The sequence below is a fragment of the Triticum dicoccoides genome, chromosome 3A (assembly GCF_002162155.2).
Source record: "Triticum dicoccoides isolate Atlit2015 ecotype Zavitan chromosome 3A, WEW_v2.0, whole genome shotgun sequence".
NCBI lineage: Eukaryota > Viridiplantae > Streptophyta > Magnoliopsida > Poales > Poaceae > Triticum > Triticum dicoccoides.
Genome location: NC_041384.1, coordinates 41,363,477 through 41,379,973, shown reverse-complemented (window position 1 = coordinate 41,379,973; position 16,497 = coordinate 41,363,477). Strand labels below are relative to the sequence as shown.

The 16,497-nt window shown below is 43.1% G+C and overlaps 1 protein-coding gene across 1 annotated transcript; it reads left to right on the top strand.

Annotated features, from left to right (window-relative positions):
• The first annotated feature begins 10,059 nt into the window (after nucleotides 1-10,059).
• LOC119266924 (F-box protein At3g58530) lies at nucleotides 10,060-15,304 on the top strand. Its single transcript, XM_037548199.1, has 12 exons — nucleotides 10,060-10,255; nucleotides 10,476-10,535; nucleotides 10,751-10,834; nucleotides 10,930-11,060; nucleotides 11,139-11,214; nucleotides 12,292-12,362; nucleotides 12,560-12,646; nucleotides 12,728-12,800; nucleotides 12,873-12,940; nucleotides 13,025-13,093; nucleotides 13,168-13,273; nucleotides 14,969-15,304. Exons 1-12 carry the CDS (start codon nucleotides 10,091-10,093, stop codon nucleotides 15,032-15,034), a joined length of 1,056 nt encoding a protein of 351 aa, XP_037404096.1. The 5' UTR covers nucleotides 10,060-10,090; the 3' UTR covers nucleotides 15,035-15,304.
• The last annotated feature ends 1,193 nt before the right edge of the window (nucleotides 15,305-16,497 follow it).

Below are 16,497 nucleotides of genomic sequence, written 5' to 3'. Positions count from 1 at the left end.
CAAGTGTTCCGGAGCAGTAGTGCTGGGCTAGCAGGACTTCGGTGAAACGAGCTGTAGCGGACTACTATGGCTCATGGAAGCACAAGACTACATTTCCCCATAAGAGAGGCTACCAAGGATAAACAACTAGGTTGTTGGATCCCACACATACCAAGCATTTCAATCATACACACAATACGCTCGATATGTGTAAATACAACATGGCATCACAACATAACTCTACGACTCAAGTATTTATTCATTAGGCTCCGAGGAGCGAGATATTACAAACATGGTCTCATGACCCAACATACAGAGCATACAAGCAACCAGCACATGCGGAAGCTTAACTTGTCTGAGTACAGACAACTACAAATGAAGAAGGCTCAGAAGCCTTCCTATCTACAAGACCCTCCCAAGGGTATAAGATCGTAGCTGAGGTAACAAGCTAAACGTCGAAGTCCACGTGGAACTACCAGCGAGACTGAAATCTCTCTGCAAAACATAAAATAAGCAAACATGAGTACAAATGTACCCAACAAGACTTACATCAGAACTAACTACATATGCATCGGTATCAACAAAGGGGTGGTGGAGTTTAACTGCAGCAAGCCAGCTTTGACTCAATGGCTAACCTGAACTACGACTGCAAGTAACTCTTTTGAGGTGGCGCACACGAGTCCACAAATTCACCATACCAATACACCACTATGGATCCGCTCCCGTCTCCCTGCGATAACGCCATCCATAGCACTCACACTTATGTTGAGCATTTTAGAGTATCCACTTTCACTTGTCTATGAACTATGCAAGGGTTCCAAGTTTCCATATCCGAGGAATCCGGCTATTCGAATAGATAATGATAACCCTGCAGGGGTGTACTTCTTCACGCACGCTATCGCCACTTACCACCATGTACACATCGTGTATCTCGGCAACCTTCAAGCGGAAGCCTGGCGAGGGAGTCGGCCACGACCTGACTAACCAACAAGTCTCTCGTCCAAGTTTATCGCCTATTCGGGTTCCATCCGCAAGGAGATCCGGCCGGGGTATCGCTCACGGCCCCAAACAATGTGTGCAGAGTTCCCAAGCCCACCATCCGGGTGCCACTTGGTACACCGTGCCACTGTGCCTAGTCTGTCCCAAGCCCACCTGTACTGGGTGCCACTTGGTAGACTACTAACACTACCTACAAACACCAGAAACTAGTTGCAACTCCTGGACAGAGATCAGGTTGATTAATAAGTCGAGAGGGGCACTTAAGCATTCCAATGTGTGGTAGTAACTATTCATGGATCACCAAACACAGAACTCAGTTCCTGAGGACGGCTGCAATGAGACAACCCACCATGTACTCCTACATGGCCTCTCACCGCTACCATTACCAAATCGTGTTCACACACTTAGCTCACACATAGTAGGACATGTTCAACACCATTCCAATTCATCCCCGATGAATCAGACCTGACTCAACTCTAAGCAGTAGCAGGCATGACAAACAAGCATGAATGAGTAGGCACATCAGGGCTCAAACAACTCCTACTCATGCTAGTGGGTTTCATCTATTTACTGTGGCAATGACAGGTCATGCAGAGGAAAAGGGGTTCAGCTACCGCAGCATGTAACAGTTGAAACGTTGTTGTCCTAATGCAGTAAAAGAGAGCAGGAGCGAGATAGTGGGATTGTATCAGAATGAACAAGGGGGGTTTTGCTTGCCTGGCACTTCTGAAGATAATATAGCTCTTCATCGGTGTCATCGAATTCATCGCTGGATCAATGTCTACTGAGGGGGGACAAACACCGGCAACTGAGAAAGAACACAATCAACACATGGCGATATGCAACAATATGATGCATGCTATGACATGGCAATATGAATGTGTTTTGGGCTAATGCAACAGAAAGTCATTTTAATTGAAGTGGAATTCAAAACTATATCAAATTCCAACTCCAAACCTATTATGAAATTTGCCCTAATCATGTTTCATCCTAAACAGTGAGGTTAACTTGCTCAAACATGCATGAAAATGGTACAGATGGATTCCTTGATTTTTTCTGATAATTTTTCATATATAATTTATTTCATTATGAGCCACGGTTGATTTTATATGATTTTTAGAAGTTTAAAACATTTCTGGAATTTCCTGGATTAAATTAAACCCAGAAAATAGCTTATTGCATCAGCACTGTGTCACTATGACGTCAGCAGGTCAACAGGGCCGGTCCAGATCAAACCTGACCAGTGGGGCCCACTGGTCAGTGACTAACTAACTAACCTAAGTTAACTAGAGCCTGGGCCCGCATGTTAGTGTCTAATCTACTTAACTAAGTTAATTAGTACTAACTAAATCTAACACTAATTAAAAAAAGGGGCATGGCCCACACGTCAGTCAGCCAGGGGAGGTCAAACCTCTGGTCAGCGGTTCAAACCTACCGGACTTGGTCCACGGCTCGACACCGGCGTCGACAAACGCGGCGGAGGGCATCGGGTTTTGCCGTCCGATGACCAAACAAGCGGCGGAGAGGCTCTATGCGTAGCTGGCGCTCTTCCGCATCTAATGGGACCAAAGTCAGCGGCTGCAGTGGCCGGAAAGGGCGGCAGCGACCTCAACAGCGGCGACCGGAGCTCGGGCGCCGACCGACTCGACGCTACGGTGCACTAGGGGAGGAACTAATGGGTGCTACATGCTCCTGGGGAAGTACTGAACACGGGGACACACTCAGGCGCGAGCTATGGCGTCAGTAGCCATGGTGGCGCCATGGCCGGCGGCAGTGAGGTCTCGGGCTTGACGAAAGCGACAGCCAGAGGGGGCAAACGAGCACGGGGAGAGAGGGGTTCGGTGTAGTGGCTCACGGCGGTTGTAGGGGCGTCGAAGTGGGCTCGGGGAAGCACGGACGGCGTCGTGGCATTGCCGGCAATCTCGGCGGCCGGAGGGAGAAGAAGGCTATGCAGGCGGCGTTGCAGGGGCTCCCACGGTCGCGTTCTTTAGCGTGCGGCTCCACGGCGTCGAGGCGGAGCTAGGGGACCGAACGGCGAGGCGAGGCATGCGCGGTGGCTGCGCTGGAGCTCGTCAGCACGCTGCGAGGCGCTCGATGGTTGCGCGCACGAGGAACAGAGAAGGGGAGGCGACCAGAGAAAGGGGAAATGGAAGAGGGGAAGCGGGGCGTCTCCGTGGCACGTCTGGAGGGGTCGGGGTTGCGCGGCTGAAGCAGGAGGTGGCAAGGCGTCATCGGCGCGCACGCCACGCACCTGTCTGTCCTCCTGGCAGGAGGAAGAAGACCACTCAGCCCTTGGTGGGCTGGGCCTCTTCTGCCAGGTAAGGCCCAGGTGAGGTTTCTGTCTTTTCTTAGTTTCTATTTTCTATTTTCATTTCTGTTGTTTTTGGTTTAGTAAAAATACTAAACCACTTGGTAAAATCCTGGAAATAATTTTAGGCACCTTTGAAATATTTCCCAACAGCCCTCAAGTACTTTCAGGATTATTTGAACAATTAAAAATATTTATAAGATTTAAATGTCCAAATTCAAATACTTATGGATTAATTCAAAAATCCAAAGTGTCCTAGAAAAATATGCACCATTTTTATCAGAGGTTCTAGACCAATTCAAAAATGATGAACTTTTCTAAAGAGCATTTTGGGTTCTTGAAAATGTTTTTAAGTTGAACCTATTTGACTTAATTTTGGTGCTAGGGTTTGTCATCCCCATTTCAAGTTTAAAAGCAATTTAAATATGATGCAACACATGACTAGCTAGCCCAGAGCAAACCAGAACTAGGGATGTGACACGAGAACAATACACCTGAATAATCTGAAACAATAAAAACAGTAAATCAACACCATGCATTCACGTGCACAACAATCCAGAAGAAATACCAAAGAAAATCCCTAAATAAACTAAGCCCTTGGTGCGTTCACCTACGCAAGAAGAATAGCCATTTTCTTGCCATGGTCTACGGCGCCCATCACTTTTTTACATACGAAAGAGGAAAATATGTGCTTATGAAAAAAATATTAATAGGCCAGCCAGTTTACTTAATTTGTTAAATCATTTAATGTTTATTACGTGCCTACAGGATAATAGGGTAAAGATAGAATTCATGTTCTCCCTTTTATTTTATTTTCTCACGTGATACATGTTGTTTTCTGGCTTATTTCGGCAAAATACAGATGGACTGGCTTGTTTTGGCAAAATACAGACATAACCATTCATGAACGCGGCATGCGCCGCACTTATTCCACGCTAGTTTAAAGTAATGGGCCATGGTATAGTCCACACCCCAACATCCGCCCATAACTGTTACATACCACCTATTGTGATCGCGAACGAGCGAGCGCACGCCAATGGCGATGCCATACGGGCTGTCGGTCATTAGCGAGGTGGATAATATTCGGTGCGATATTTCAAACTTCGACATGCTTTTGGAAAGGTTTATGTCTTTTATTTATGTTCAGAATTTTTTAACCCATTTTATCATATATTTTTTTGCTCGCTTTTCCCTTTTCCCATTTCATTTTCTTGTCCTTTTTCATCTTATGTTTCTCAAATACACGTTGAGCATTTTTTGAATACATGTTGAATTTTTTAATATATGTACTTTTTTAGGTACACATTGATTATTTTTTAATAAATGTCAACGTTTCAATACACAACATTTTTTGAATGTGCATTGATCATTTTCTGATATATGTTGAACAATTTTTAATTATATGACAAACATTTTGTAAATACACAGTGAACATTTTTTCATACATGGTGAACAAAAATCATATGCCACAAACATGTTTTAAAAAATTGAATGCACAATCTCTTTTGCATTTCATGAACATTTTAAATATTTTTGTGAGCAAGTTTTATAAACACGTGAGCATTCTTGAATATTGTCGTGATCAATTTTGTAGACCTGTGAACACTTTTAAATGGTAAGAAAAACTTTCTTCAAATGCCATGCGCAATTTTTAGACGGTGAATATTTAGTGAACCATATTTAGGGTACACATATTTTATTTAAAATTTCCATGAACAATTATTTAAATGGTGAACCTTTATTTGTTCATCAATTGTTTTCAGAACTAGTGAAAAAAAACTTACTGTGAAAAAAAAAAACAATTGCGTACATCTTCTATTAACCATGCGTTGATGCGTTATGCTCGTTATCTCCCATTGCATTGGGCAAGATTTAATCCCATATAGCAATATAACACAAATAGCATATTTTTAGTAAATTGTTCCGATTTCAGTATAAAGAGATTCCAACCTCCCTTTGGATCGTTGTTGCTTTAAGATTCGCGCAGCTCCAGTGTCTTTGTCTGAGTTAGGTATGTTAAAGCATGACTCTGGCCTGTTTTTTCTGTCTGTTTCGTTGTTTGTTATGGACTCTTTTCGTTGTGACAGGGGCTGGGGTTTGCCCGTGGGCTGTGCAGGTGTTCGGGCCTTTTTCGTTGTTTGCCTTCTATTCTTTTCTTTCTTTTGCAAACTTTTACGATTGAAGAGGGAGAAAGGAAGCTGCCACAGTTACTGTCCGTGAATTAGGGAGCGGAAGGGGTACTGTCACATAAACTCCTCTCTCCGTACTCTCTTTGTAGTATATGGTTGTTTTTCCTTGTGTGCAAGTGGCCATCTTTTTTACTCGAAAATATGTGTTTTTGTTGTTGTTGCCTAATATATGTGTTTATTTCACTTCTATTTCTATTTTTTGTTCATAATTTTATGTATCTACTAAAAATATTATCTATCTGTATAAAAATATATCTATAATTGCTTCTTTATTCTTGTTTTCGCTTTTAACTTCTTTTTTTATTCTCTAGTTGCCCTATCTTTTTCAATGTGCAACGTGAGCTAAGCAAATTTCCAGCGTGTCGTTATTTTTATTTTGTAGTATTTTGTGATGTATTTTTTTTTAATATTTTAGCGTACCAGTTGAATATTTCTAGCCACACGATTGCCCCAATTTTTTTCTTCGTTGTTTTTGTTTTTTTGTCATTATTTTTGGGCCATTTTTGAAGCCCGCGGTTATTTATAGCATGCCGGTTTCCTACTTAATCATTAGCTATTGTATGAAATATGTATGTGTGGTGTGTGTTATTCAGCATGTATGTATGAGAGGAGTTCAAATACACAAGGTAACTCAGCATCCTTTTTTCCATTTTTTATTTTTTGATCCTTGTGTTTCTTATTTGTTTCCTCACGATACCACCCTCTTTTTTATTAATTTTGTTTGGTGTGTGTTAAACAAAATAGGTTATGACATGCAATGAGAGGGGTTGTTTACACGATGGGAAAGGGAGGGGGAGGCACTTGCATGTCCGACACTAGGCTTTTGCGACTGCAAGTGTCTCCCTAGACAGTAATTGCACTTCTCCCTCCCGACTGTAACTGGCTTTGTATTTTTGTCGGAGGGCGGAGGAAGAGGAGAGGGAAGTTGCAAGTCCGACACTAGGATTGCAATTGCAAGTGTCGCACTGTAACTACATGCCTACCCACCCTACTACAGCCGCCCTTTTTTGTTTTGTTGGTGGGCGACGAGAAGGAGGGTAGTTGCATGTCCAATACTAGGGTTGTAGCTGCTAGTGTCTCCTAGACTGAAACTGCATGCCTACACACGCAACTGCAACCAACACTTTTTTTGGTCGATGTGCGGCGAGGAAGGATGGAGGGCAGTTGCATGCCCGACAGTAGGAACTGCATTTCATTCTTCTATTCCTTCTGCTTGCTTTTCTAGTTAAGCCGCTCATAAACTAGATCCATAAAACTCACTCAGCTACTGTCTTCTTTCTATAATTGGTCCAAGTAATCTATAAAGATTGCAACTTCAAGTGTTGTCCATGTCTGCAATTGCATGCCTACACACGCAATTGCAACTGATATTTTCCTTTCTCAATGATCGGTGGGAGATGGGGGCAGTTGCATGTCTGGCATTAAGCATGCAACTGCAAGTGTCGCCTTATCAGGAATTGCATGCCGACACACCCGACTGCAACTGACATTTTGTTTTATCGGTGGGCAGAGGGAGAGGGTGGGGGGTTGCATGTCCGACACCAGGCTTCCAACTACCAGTGTCGTCCTTGGCTACAATTGCATATCTTCCTCCCGACTGCAATTGGCCTTGTGTTTTTGTCAGGAGCCTGGCGGGAGAGTTGGGGGTAGTTGCATGCTCGACAATAGGCTTACAACTGCAAGTGATGCTCTCGACTGCAATTGCATGACTTCACCTCGATTGCAAATGGCCTTCTATTTTTTAGAGGGTGGAGGAAGAGGTGAGGGTTGTTGCAAGTCTGACACTAGGCTTGCAACTGTTAGTGTCACACTCGACTATAACTACATGTGCACACACCCAATCGCAATTGACCTTGTTGTTTTGTTGGTGGGTGGCGGGATAGAGGGTAGTTGCATGTCTGACACTAAGGTTGCAACTGCAAGTGTCGCCCTAGAATGCAGTTGCAACCAACCTTTTTTGGGTCGGTGGGCAGCAGGAAAGGGGGAGGGTAGTTGCAAGCCCGACACTAGGCTTGCAATTGCAAGTGGCGTTCTTAGCTGCAATTGCATACCTACACAGTTGATTGCAACTGATCTTTTGCTTTGTCAATGGTCGGTGGAGACGGGAGGGGGTTGCATGTCTGGCACTAGGCATGCAACACTTGCAATTGCATGTCGACACACCCGACTGCAACTTACATTTTGTTTTGTCGATGGCGGTGGGAGAGAGGGGCGGTTGCATGCCCGACACTAGGCTTGGAACTACAAGTGTCGTCCTCAACTGCAATTTTATGTCTCCCTCCCGACTATAACCGGCCATGTGTTTTCGTTGGAGGCTGATGGAAGAGGAAGGGGCAGTTGCATGCTCGACACTAGGCTTGCAACTACAAGTGTGGCCCTCGACCGCAACAGCATGGCTCCCTTTCGACTGCAATTGGCTTTGTGTTTTTGTCGGGAGGCGACGAGAGAGGGGGTAGTTGCATTTTTGACACTAGGCTTGCAACTGAGAGTGTCTCCTTTGAATGCAACTACATGTCCACACATCCAACCACAACCGACCTATTTTTTGTCAGTGGGAGGAGGGAGAGGAGGGGTAGGCAGTTGCATATCTGACACTAGGCTTGCAACTAGCCGCTCTCTACACTTTTATTATTTTTCAAATACACATTAAACAATTTTAAATATATTTTTAAATATATAGAGAATTTTTAAAATCTTATTGAACATTGTTTTGCAATTACACAATGAGTTTTTTAATACAAGATGAAGATTTTTGAAATACAGAAACACTTTTTCCTAAAATATCACGACAAATGCAGGCAAGTGCTTCCTTTTCTTTTTTAGTGAACATGGAACTGAAAATGAAAAATAAAGAAAAATGCAAACAAGAGAAAAATGAAAATAAAGAAGCAAAAAGGAACAGAAAACTAGAAGCGGGAAAATCGTACAAAGACCTAATGATATGTTGTGGCGTGCTTCAAGAAGTAGCGCCCAGAAAAATCACAAGACAATGAAAAATCGCTGGCCAAAAGCACTTGTCCTGTACATTTTTGTCTCTATCCTGGGCCTGTACTATTTTGTTCAATACCCTTTTCTGTGTGTGTATAAAACAAACAAACAAACAAGGGAATATCCCAGTCCAAAATACACAAAGAAAGAAAACAAACAAATAAGAAGGAACAATAAAAGCCCATAAATCAGGCTGATACAGCCCATTAGACCAAGTCAAGAAATGGGCCTAATCTACTTTAAGTGACATCAGCTGATTGAGACTTCGCGAAGTCTAAGTCGACTGAGACTTAAACAGACCCAAAATTATACTAGTCAGGATCATATATGGGTGTATATGATCATATATGGGTATATATGAATGTCCAGATTTAGTATTTATGCATGTCCAGACCGTCCGCAAAAAGTTACATACGAACTCTTGTAGCAGAGGAAAAATGCAGCTCAAACAAGAAGTCGGTCAGTTCGAGCCCAACCAAGGTTGCGACAAGTGGCGCATATTGTCACAATATAGGAGTTCTTTTTTCCTTTTTTCATAGATTTGTTTATTCAAAATGTTTTATCTCTGAAACCGCGTATTTTAATCTCGAACCGTTTTCACCATTGAATTCCTTGCGTCGAGATTTTCAAAATTAGATCCAATGTTAATAGGTTTTGACGATTTTTTTCATGAAAAAATCGAACCGGAAGCACGTTTTTTTCCTTTCTGACAGGCATGCCTCTCACGAAAGCAAATCTGTACTTCCACGAGAAGTAAGTCCCTGCCTCTCACGGAAGGAATTTTTTTCCCTTTTCAGAGAGGCACGGCCGTGCCTCTCGCAGAAGCAAATCCGTACATCTCACGGAAAGAAAAAGAATAGAAAACATTTTTTCTCTCTTTTTCGAGAGGCATGGCCATCCCTCTCGCGGAAGAAAAAAACATGTTTTCCCCCTTACCAAGAGACTCGGGCATGCCTCTAACGGAAGCAAATCCGAATCTTCCATGAGAAGTAAATACGTGCCTCTCGTGGAAGGAATAAAACGTGTGTTTTTTTCTCTTTTTGAGAGCATGAACGTACCTCTCGCGGAAGCAAATTCGTGCCTCTACGAGAAGTAAAATTGTGCTTCTCGGGAAAGGAAAAAAAATACATTTTTCCCTTTTTGAAAGGCACAGCCGTACCTGTCGCGGAAGGAAAAAATACGTTCTTTTTTCCTTTTGACAGGCACGGCCGTGTCTCTCACGAAAGGAAAAAAGAAACCGCGGTTTTTCGCACAATTTTTTCGACTCAAAAGCTAAGGAAAAAACCAGAGGAAAATCTAGAAGCTGAAAAAACAAAAAAATCATCTAAAAGCCAAAAATGCATACAGAAAAATAAAACTAGAAACATAATTTAAATGAAGCGTTTAGAGCGTGACACATGATGACCGTTGAGAGCGCGTGAAGTGACAAGCTCGCAGCCCATCCCAAGACTCAAATGACTCTTAGAAGGGCTCCCGAAGGCCCGAGTGTGGACGTATAAACCCTTTGTGGGCCTCTCGTGCCTCACGTTCCGGGCAAGGAGAAATTTGCTTGCCCAGTCTTCTAATAAAGAAATAAAAAAAATCACGCCCTCCCCTCCCCTCCCCGCAGCCTCAGCGAACCTCGGCGATGGCGGCGGCGGCGGCGGCGGCCGACGAGGCGTGGTGCCGGGAGACCGTCCCCCGGGTGATGGAGCTGGTGAGCCCGCGCCTCCCCCAGCGCTACGCCTGCGCCCTGCTCTCCGTCAGCCCCTGGTGCCACCGCGCCCTCGCCGCCAACCCCAAGCTCTGGGAGGTGCGTATCGTACCACATCCATCCAGCCGCCTCGGCCATCTCCTTCTGCCGCGCTTTCTCTCGCAGGGATAGCAATCTCCCCTTCGCTGCGCGCTCCCGATTTGGGCGGAAAAGAAGTTTATTTGATGCTTGACGCATGATTTCTCGATTCAGTATAACTTCTCTAGTCTACGATGCACAAACGTCTCTCTCACCATTACCAAATTGATATACTTCTCAGGTACTCGACCTGCACGAGACGAAGAAAGCTGGCGAGCGGCTCATTTCCGCGCTTTCACTGGTTATCATCATCATCATCACAATCCCATTCCCCAAGTCTTCCAGACAACATTTTATTCTATTTCTATGGTCATTCCTTGTATATTTACCGAGTATAACATCGACCAACTCTTGCCGTACATACTGTAGTAGTACACTGTTACAATTCCAAATTTCATTCCTGTCTGATCTGACTAGCAATTTTGTGACATGGGCTGCTGTTCCGTTCTTGTGTAGGCAAGGTACCGTCATCTCAAAGTCGTGAACCTTGAATTCGCTCAAGATATCGAGGACCGGCATTTTCTCCATCTGAAAGAAACGGTGGAATTTTCTCTGCTTTGTACCTTTTATTACATAATTTCTAGTACTATCTATGACTAGAAGCTGCAGCTGGTTTGACATGCGATTATTTACAGGGTGCTATCTTACTAGAAGAGTTGGAGCTCCTGAACCTAAATGCATGTCAGAAGATCTCAGATAAAGGGATTGGAGCTGCTACCAGTCTTTGTCCTAATCTTCAGGCCCTGTCGATCTATTGGATTGTTGGGTACATCGCTTGCTGTAGGTTTCCTTTTACTTTACATAACTTGCACTTCTAATCATGGGACTTTGGGTGGGTGGTCAGATTGACAGACGCAAGCATTGAACATATTGTGAAGAACTGCAAGCAGATAATCGACTTGAATCTGAGTGGCTGTAAGGTATTGTTACTCTACCATGTTTTTTCAGCTGACAGTGTTTCCAGTTTATCTAACGATGAGGCTGTCTATGGTTGTGCCAATCTAAGCAGTTAATTCTAAATTTATGCAATCAATACAAAATATTATAGATAGGTGGTGCTCTCTTTATTATTTTCTTTTGGAATCTGCAACATTAATCTTTTACTCGAATCAGGAGGATATATTTATTACATTCCTGTTTCATGCTTACTTGTTGTTGGAACTATAGAATCGACCTTGGGATCTGCAAATCTCTTAGAATGTACTAAGAGATTCCAGATTTGTTGGGGGCCTCCTATACTTAAGGCATATAAGACCTGGCATTGCCTATGCCGCAATTGTGGTAGGCAGATACATGCTTGATCCTAGGAGTGAACATATGGATGCAGTATAGCCTATTTTGCGGTATGTAAAATGCAGTCCTGGGAAGGGGTTTAAGAAGAATGGCCATCTTAATATGGATGGTTATTGCGATGCCGATTGGGCGAGTTGTCTTGATGACAGAAGATCAGCTTTAGGCTATTGTGCATTGGTGGAGGGAAACATGGTGTCATGGTGAATCAAACAGCAATTAGTTGTGTCCAAATCAATGGCCAAAGCAGAGTATAGAGCTATGTCACTAGGACTTGGTGAAATATTATGGGTAGAAATCCTCTATCAGAATGAAGGTGCTGGGAAAAGGTCCTTTTAAGGTGTGGTGTAATAATAAATCAGCTATAAGCATAACCAGTAACCCGATCCAACACGACAGAACCAAGTATGTGGAGATAGATCCTTTATTTATTAAGGAGAAGTTATATGATGGTATAATTCAATTAAATCATGTAATATCAGGGAATCAAGTAGCAGGTGGTCTAACTAAGGGTTTTGGAGTCAAGGAACATAATTTAGCTTGTAACAAAAGATGCGAACGATATCTATCACCCATCTTGACTGGGAGTGTTGGGCTGAGCATAACAGGGTGATAATGAAGCATTAGTAGATTGCATCTTACATGTCCACCTCTACTTTCTCGTGGCTTTTTATCCCACTGATTGGATATATATTACATGTACACAGAATATCTCAGATAGAGGAATACAGCTAGTTGCCGATAATTATCAAGGACTACAGAAGTTGGACATAACCAGGTACGATTAGATTTTTTTTTGAGTAATGGGATTGGCCCCCGATTTCCGTTTTCAAAAACTGAAGTAGTTTCAGCAACGATTAGATGCCAGTACCACATCTTTCATTTCATTCTGAACATTCATCTACTACAACCTTGGCGAGCTTGGGCAGGAAACACAATTTGCACACCTAAATATCCTGTGTGTTGAATTTATAGGTGCATTAAGTTGACTGATGATGCATTGCAAAAAGTTCTTGAGAAATGCTCTGCTCTTGAAAGCTTGAACATGTATGCCCTTTCAAGGTAATATTAAAAATATCTGAGATAGATAATTCTGTGTTGCAGTGAACTTGAGCATCTAACAATCTACTTCACATCATGCAGTTTTACTGACAAGGCTTATACAAAAATTGGATATTTAGCCAACCTCACATTTCTAGACTTATGTGGGGCCCAGGTAACTATTTATTAAATCTACTTCGAATTTTGAACTATCAAACTATTTTGTTCACTAATTCAGGGTTCCCAGAACCTAACTGACGACGGTCTTAGCAGTATATCAAGATGCGGAAGTTTGACATATCTCAATTTATCTTGGTAATACAGGAGCAAACTTTACTTTCTCTAAATAAATTAAGAATTGAAGTTGCTGTGATTTATCTCTGGAATCACTACTCACAGGTGCGTACGTGTTACTGATGTTGGGGTGGTAGCTATCGCACAAGGTTGTCGGTCCCTTGAACTACTAAGGTAATGTGTGGTTATTTTGTTCTAAAGATAGTGCATTTGTTGTGGCTTATGCACATTCTGTTTTGTGTATGTAGTTTATTTGGAATACTTGGAGTAACTGATGCCTGCCTCGAGGCTTTGTCAAAATCCTGTTCAAATAGCCTCACGACTCTGGATGTAAATGGCTGTACCGGTATTAAGGTGAGGACTTGAAACCTATTGCTCTAATTTAAAGTAATTTCCCTCAACCAGTCCTCTGCTTTCAAGTCAAAGCTCTGCTTGCCATAACACCATTAAATTCAAAATAATGTTAATTATCCAATTGGATTATGGCACAAGCCATGACCGTACAAATAAGAGAAACCTTATCTGGCTGTATCCATTCCTGCCAAGCAACGTACAGTTTAGTAAAAGAACTAGAATTTAGTTTCTTTCTGCATTTTCTACATCATGTTTCTAATTAGCTCATATGCCTTGTGCTGTCTGAATGACATTAGGCGATAGGCTTGATGGTTAATCTTAGGGTGTGTTTGGGACAGCTCTCTACTTGATAGATTCTGTGCTGGGAGCAGGTGAAGTCATGCCAAACACCCAAACTCCATATTTTTGGTGGAGTTAAGCTGAACGGGCCTCTAGACTGTAGTGCATTTCAGTGAAGATGCAAAGACGTTGCTCCACCTCTTTTCTGCACCTCCAGTTATAAGTCCGCCCCTGAACTTGAGAGTAAATTACCCACCGAATGCCACTAGACAAAACCCCCCACACCAACCGAGCATTTCTCCCTAAGATCATTTGGTGCCTAGCTCGTTGCCCAACCCTTCTCCACTTCTTTCTTGCTGTCTTTGTCATCCTCCACATCCTCAGCGGCAACCGCCTCATCCACCAGATTCATCCTGAGGTGGCGCCTAGAAGATCGTTGCATCGACCTGCAGATCTCCCCACTGTTGTCTTCCACTCTCGAGTCTCGATAGGCTTGGAGACACTACGCTGACCTGCAGATCTCCTCGCTGGCCTTCACCTCCACCCGATGAACTCTGGGGTTTGCTGTGAGCTCCGCGGTATGAGGTGGTGGTGGATCTAGGAGCCAATGGACGATCCAGCGAATTCTCATGTTCTTGATTTTTTTTGTCTAGATCTGGTTTTCCTACTGTGAGTTGTCTAGGGAGCGGCTTATCCATCTCATGATTGAGTTGCGAGTTTGTGAAATCCCTGTTCATCTAATCTTAGTATGGCAAGTAGTATTGCCTCGCAGCGATATCAGTTGGTCTGCAGGTCAAAGCTTTTCAATTTGCGTCTGAGCATTCAGTGCTTCTAACTGATAATAATTATTCATGGCATGGAGGGATTGATTCTAGCTATCTCAGATTACTTCCTTGGTGGTGCCTTGTACCAAACCGCGGTTCTAATTGAATTAGCTTGTAGAAATTGTAGTTCATTGGAGATGGCTCGCGGCAAATAGCACGTTGAAGCTGTTCATGTGATTTGTTTAGGGTAAAGCCCATTCAGTTCGCTTCCATGGCACTGAAATATTATGTGCTCATGTGAGAACCTGCTAATTTGGTTCATGTGATCCAGGCACTAACGTGTATAAGAGGTAAAAAAAATAACAACGGTATTTTGGTCTTTGCATAACTAACGACCATGATATGAAGTTGTAGATAATCCTGTTGCCAAACACTCCCATCTCGTAGACATTAAACTCCTTTTAAGAGGATGAGTAAGCTGACTGGGGGAAATAAAAATGAATCAAACTCAAAAGTAAATAAAGGATAGTTATTGTGCAGACAACCCTATCCTTCAATATTTCATATGTTTTCTAGTCCGAGTTACCATCACTTTTTACTGTATCATTTCTGCAAATGAATTGTTTGATTGACGAGTACCCTTGTTCGACAGAAGAGGAGCCGGGACGAGCTGATCCAACTGTTCCCACGATTGAGTTGCTTCAAGGTGCACAGCTAGAAACAACGGCTCAGACTTTTGTAGAATTATTGTTACCCTAGCTGGCATTCGTAAAAGCATTGTGGAAGTGTCTGGCCTTGGAAAAACAGAGCAGCACGACAGAGTTTTTGCCGCCTGCTTGTTCCTTGTTTGTATGTTGATGTGAGAGAGATCACAGGACCTGTACAATCGATTTTCGTAATATGTGTGGCGTCTCTCGGTTACATTGTTACAAAAATTGAAAACTGATGTACTTATTTTCTATACGAACAAAATCATCTTTTCTTTATTTGAGGTTTTGCATTGTTCGGTGATCGTTTTAATTGTGAGGGAAACCAATTGATGGACCTGCTAAATGCTTTATTACTGGCCAGTGCTTTTCCTGGGATAGAGGCAAAAACAGAGTTTAAAGAGGACAATTATCGCTGCATAGGATAGATTGCGAGCCTTGTAGCTTTGGAGTTTGGCTTTGAACATACTCCCTCCGTCCGAAAATACTTGTTATCAAAATGGATAAAAAGAGATGTATCTAGAACTAAAATACGCCTAGATACGTCTCTTTCTATCCATTTTGATGACGAGTATTTCCGGACGGAGGGAGTATAAGTGATAAAAACTTGCAAGCTGTGGGCAAGTCCTTTTGCTGGGAGGGTTGATAGCGCTTTCATCTGTGTCTGGAAAAGGGCATATGTTTTTCACGGTCTCTCTGATATGTGCGTATATCAAACTTTGCAAGCTTTGATCAAGTTTAAAGAGAAAACTATTTATATCAAACTTTGCAAGCTTTGATCAAGTTTAAAGAGACAAGAGCAATGACCTGATCAACAGGCGGATGCTAGGCCGCTTTAGGACCACCTTGAACCAGCTGGAGCTCAAGGAGCTATACCTAAGTGGCAGGAGGTACACTTGGTCTAATGAGCGTGAAAACGCCACGAAGGAGAAAATTGATCATGTGTTCAACAACAATGAGTGGGATGATTTACACCCGAATTGCTTTCTCAAAGCACTTGGTACTTCGATCTCCGACCACTGCCCTATGCTCTTGGACCTCCATGCTGATCTCTATGTGGGTCGTCGTTTCAAGTTTGAAGCCTTTTGGCCGCGTGCGGAGGGGTTCATGGACACGGTGGCCACGGCTTGGCACTCGGTGCCCTCTGCTGGTAACCCGTTTGTTGTTCTTGACAAAAAGCTTAGAGCCACGGCTAGGAAGCTGCAAGGTTGGAGCGACCGTTGGATTAGAAATATTAAGCTTCACATTGCCATGGCAATGGAACTCATCTACAGACTTGACAGTGCATCAGACCACAGAGTGCTCTCGACAGCGGAGTTCCAGCTCAGGAAAACTCTCAAGAGGAAACTTCTCGGCTCTGCTCGTTGGAGAGGGGCATCGCCCGATAGCGCTCCAGGATTCTACACCTACGAGAGGGCGACGCCAGCATTGAATTCTTTTACAGGCACGCGAGGCAAAGACAGCGGAAGAATAT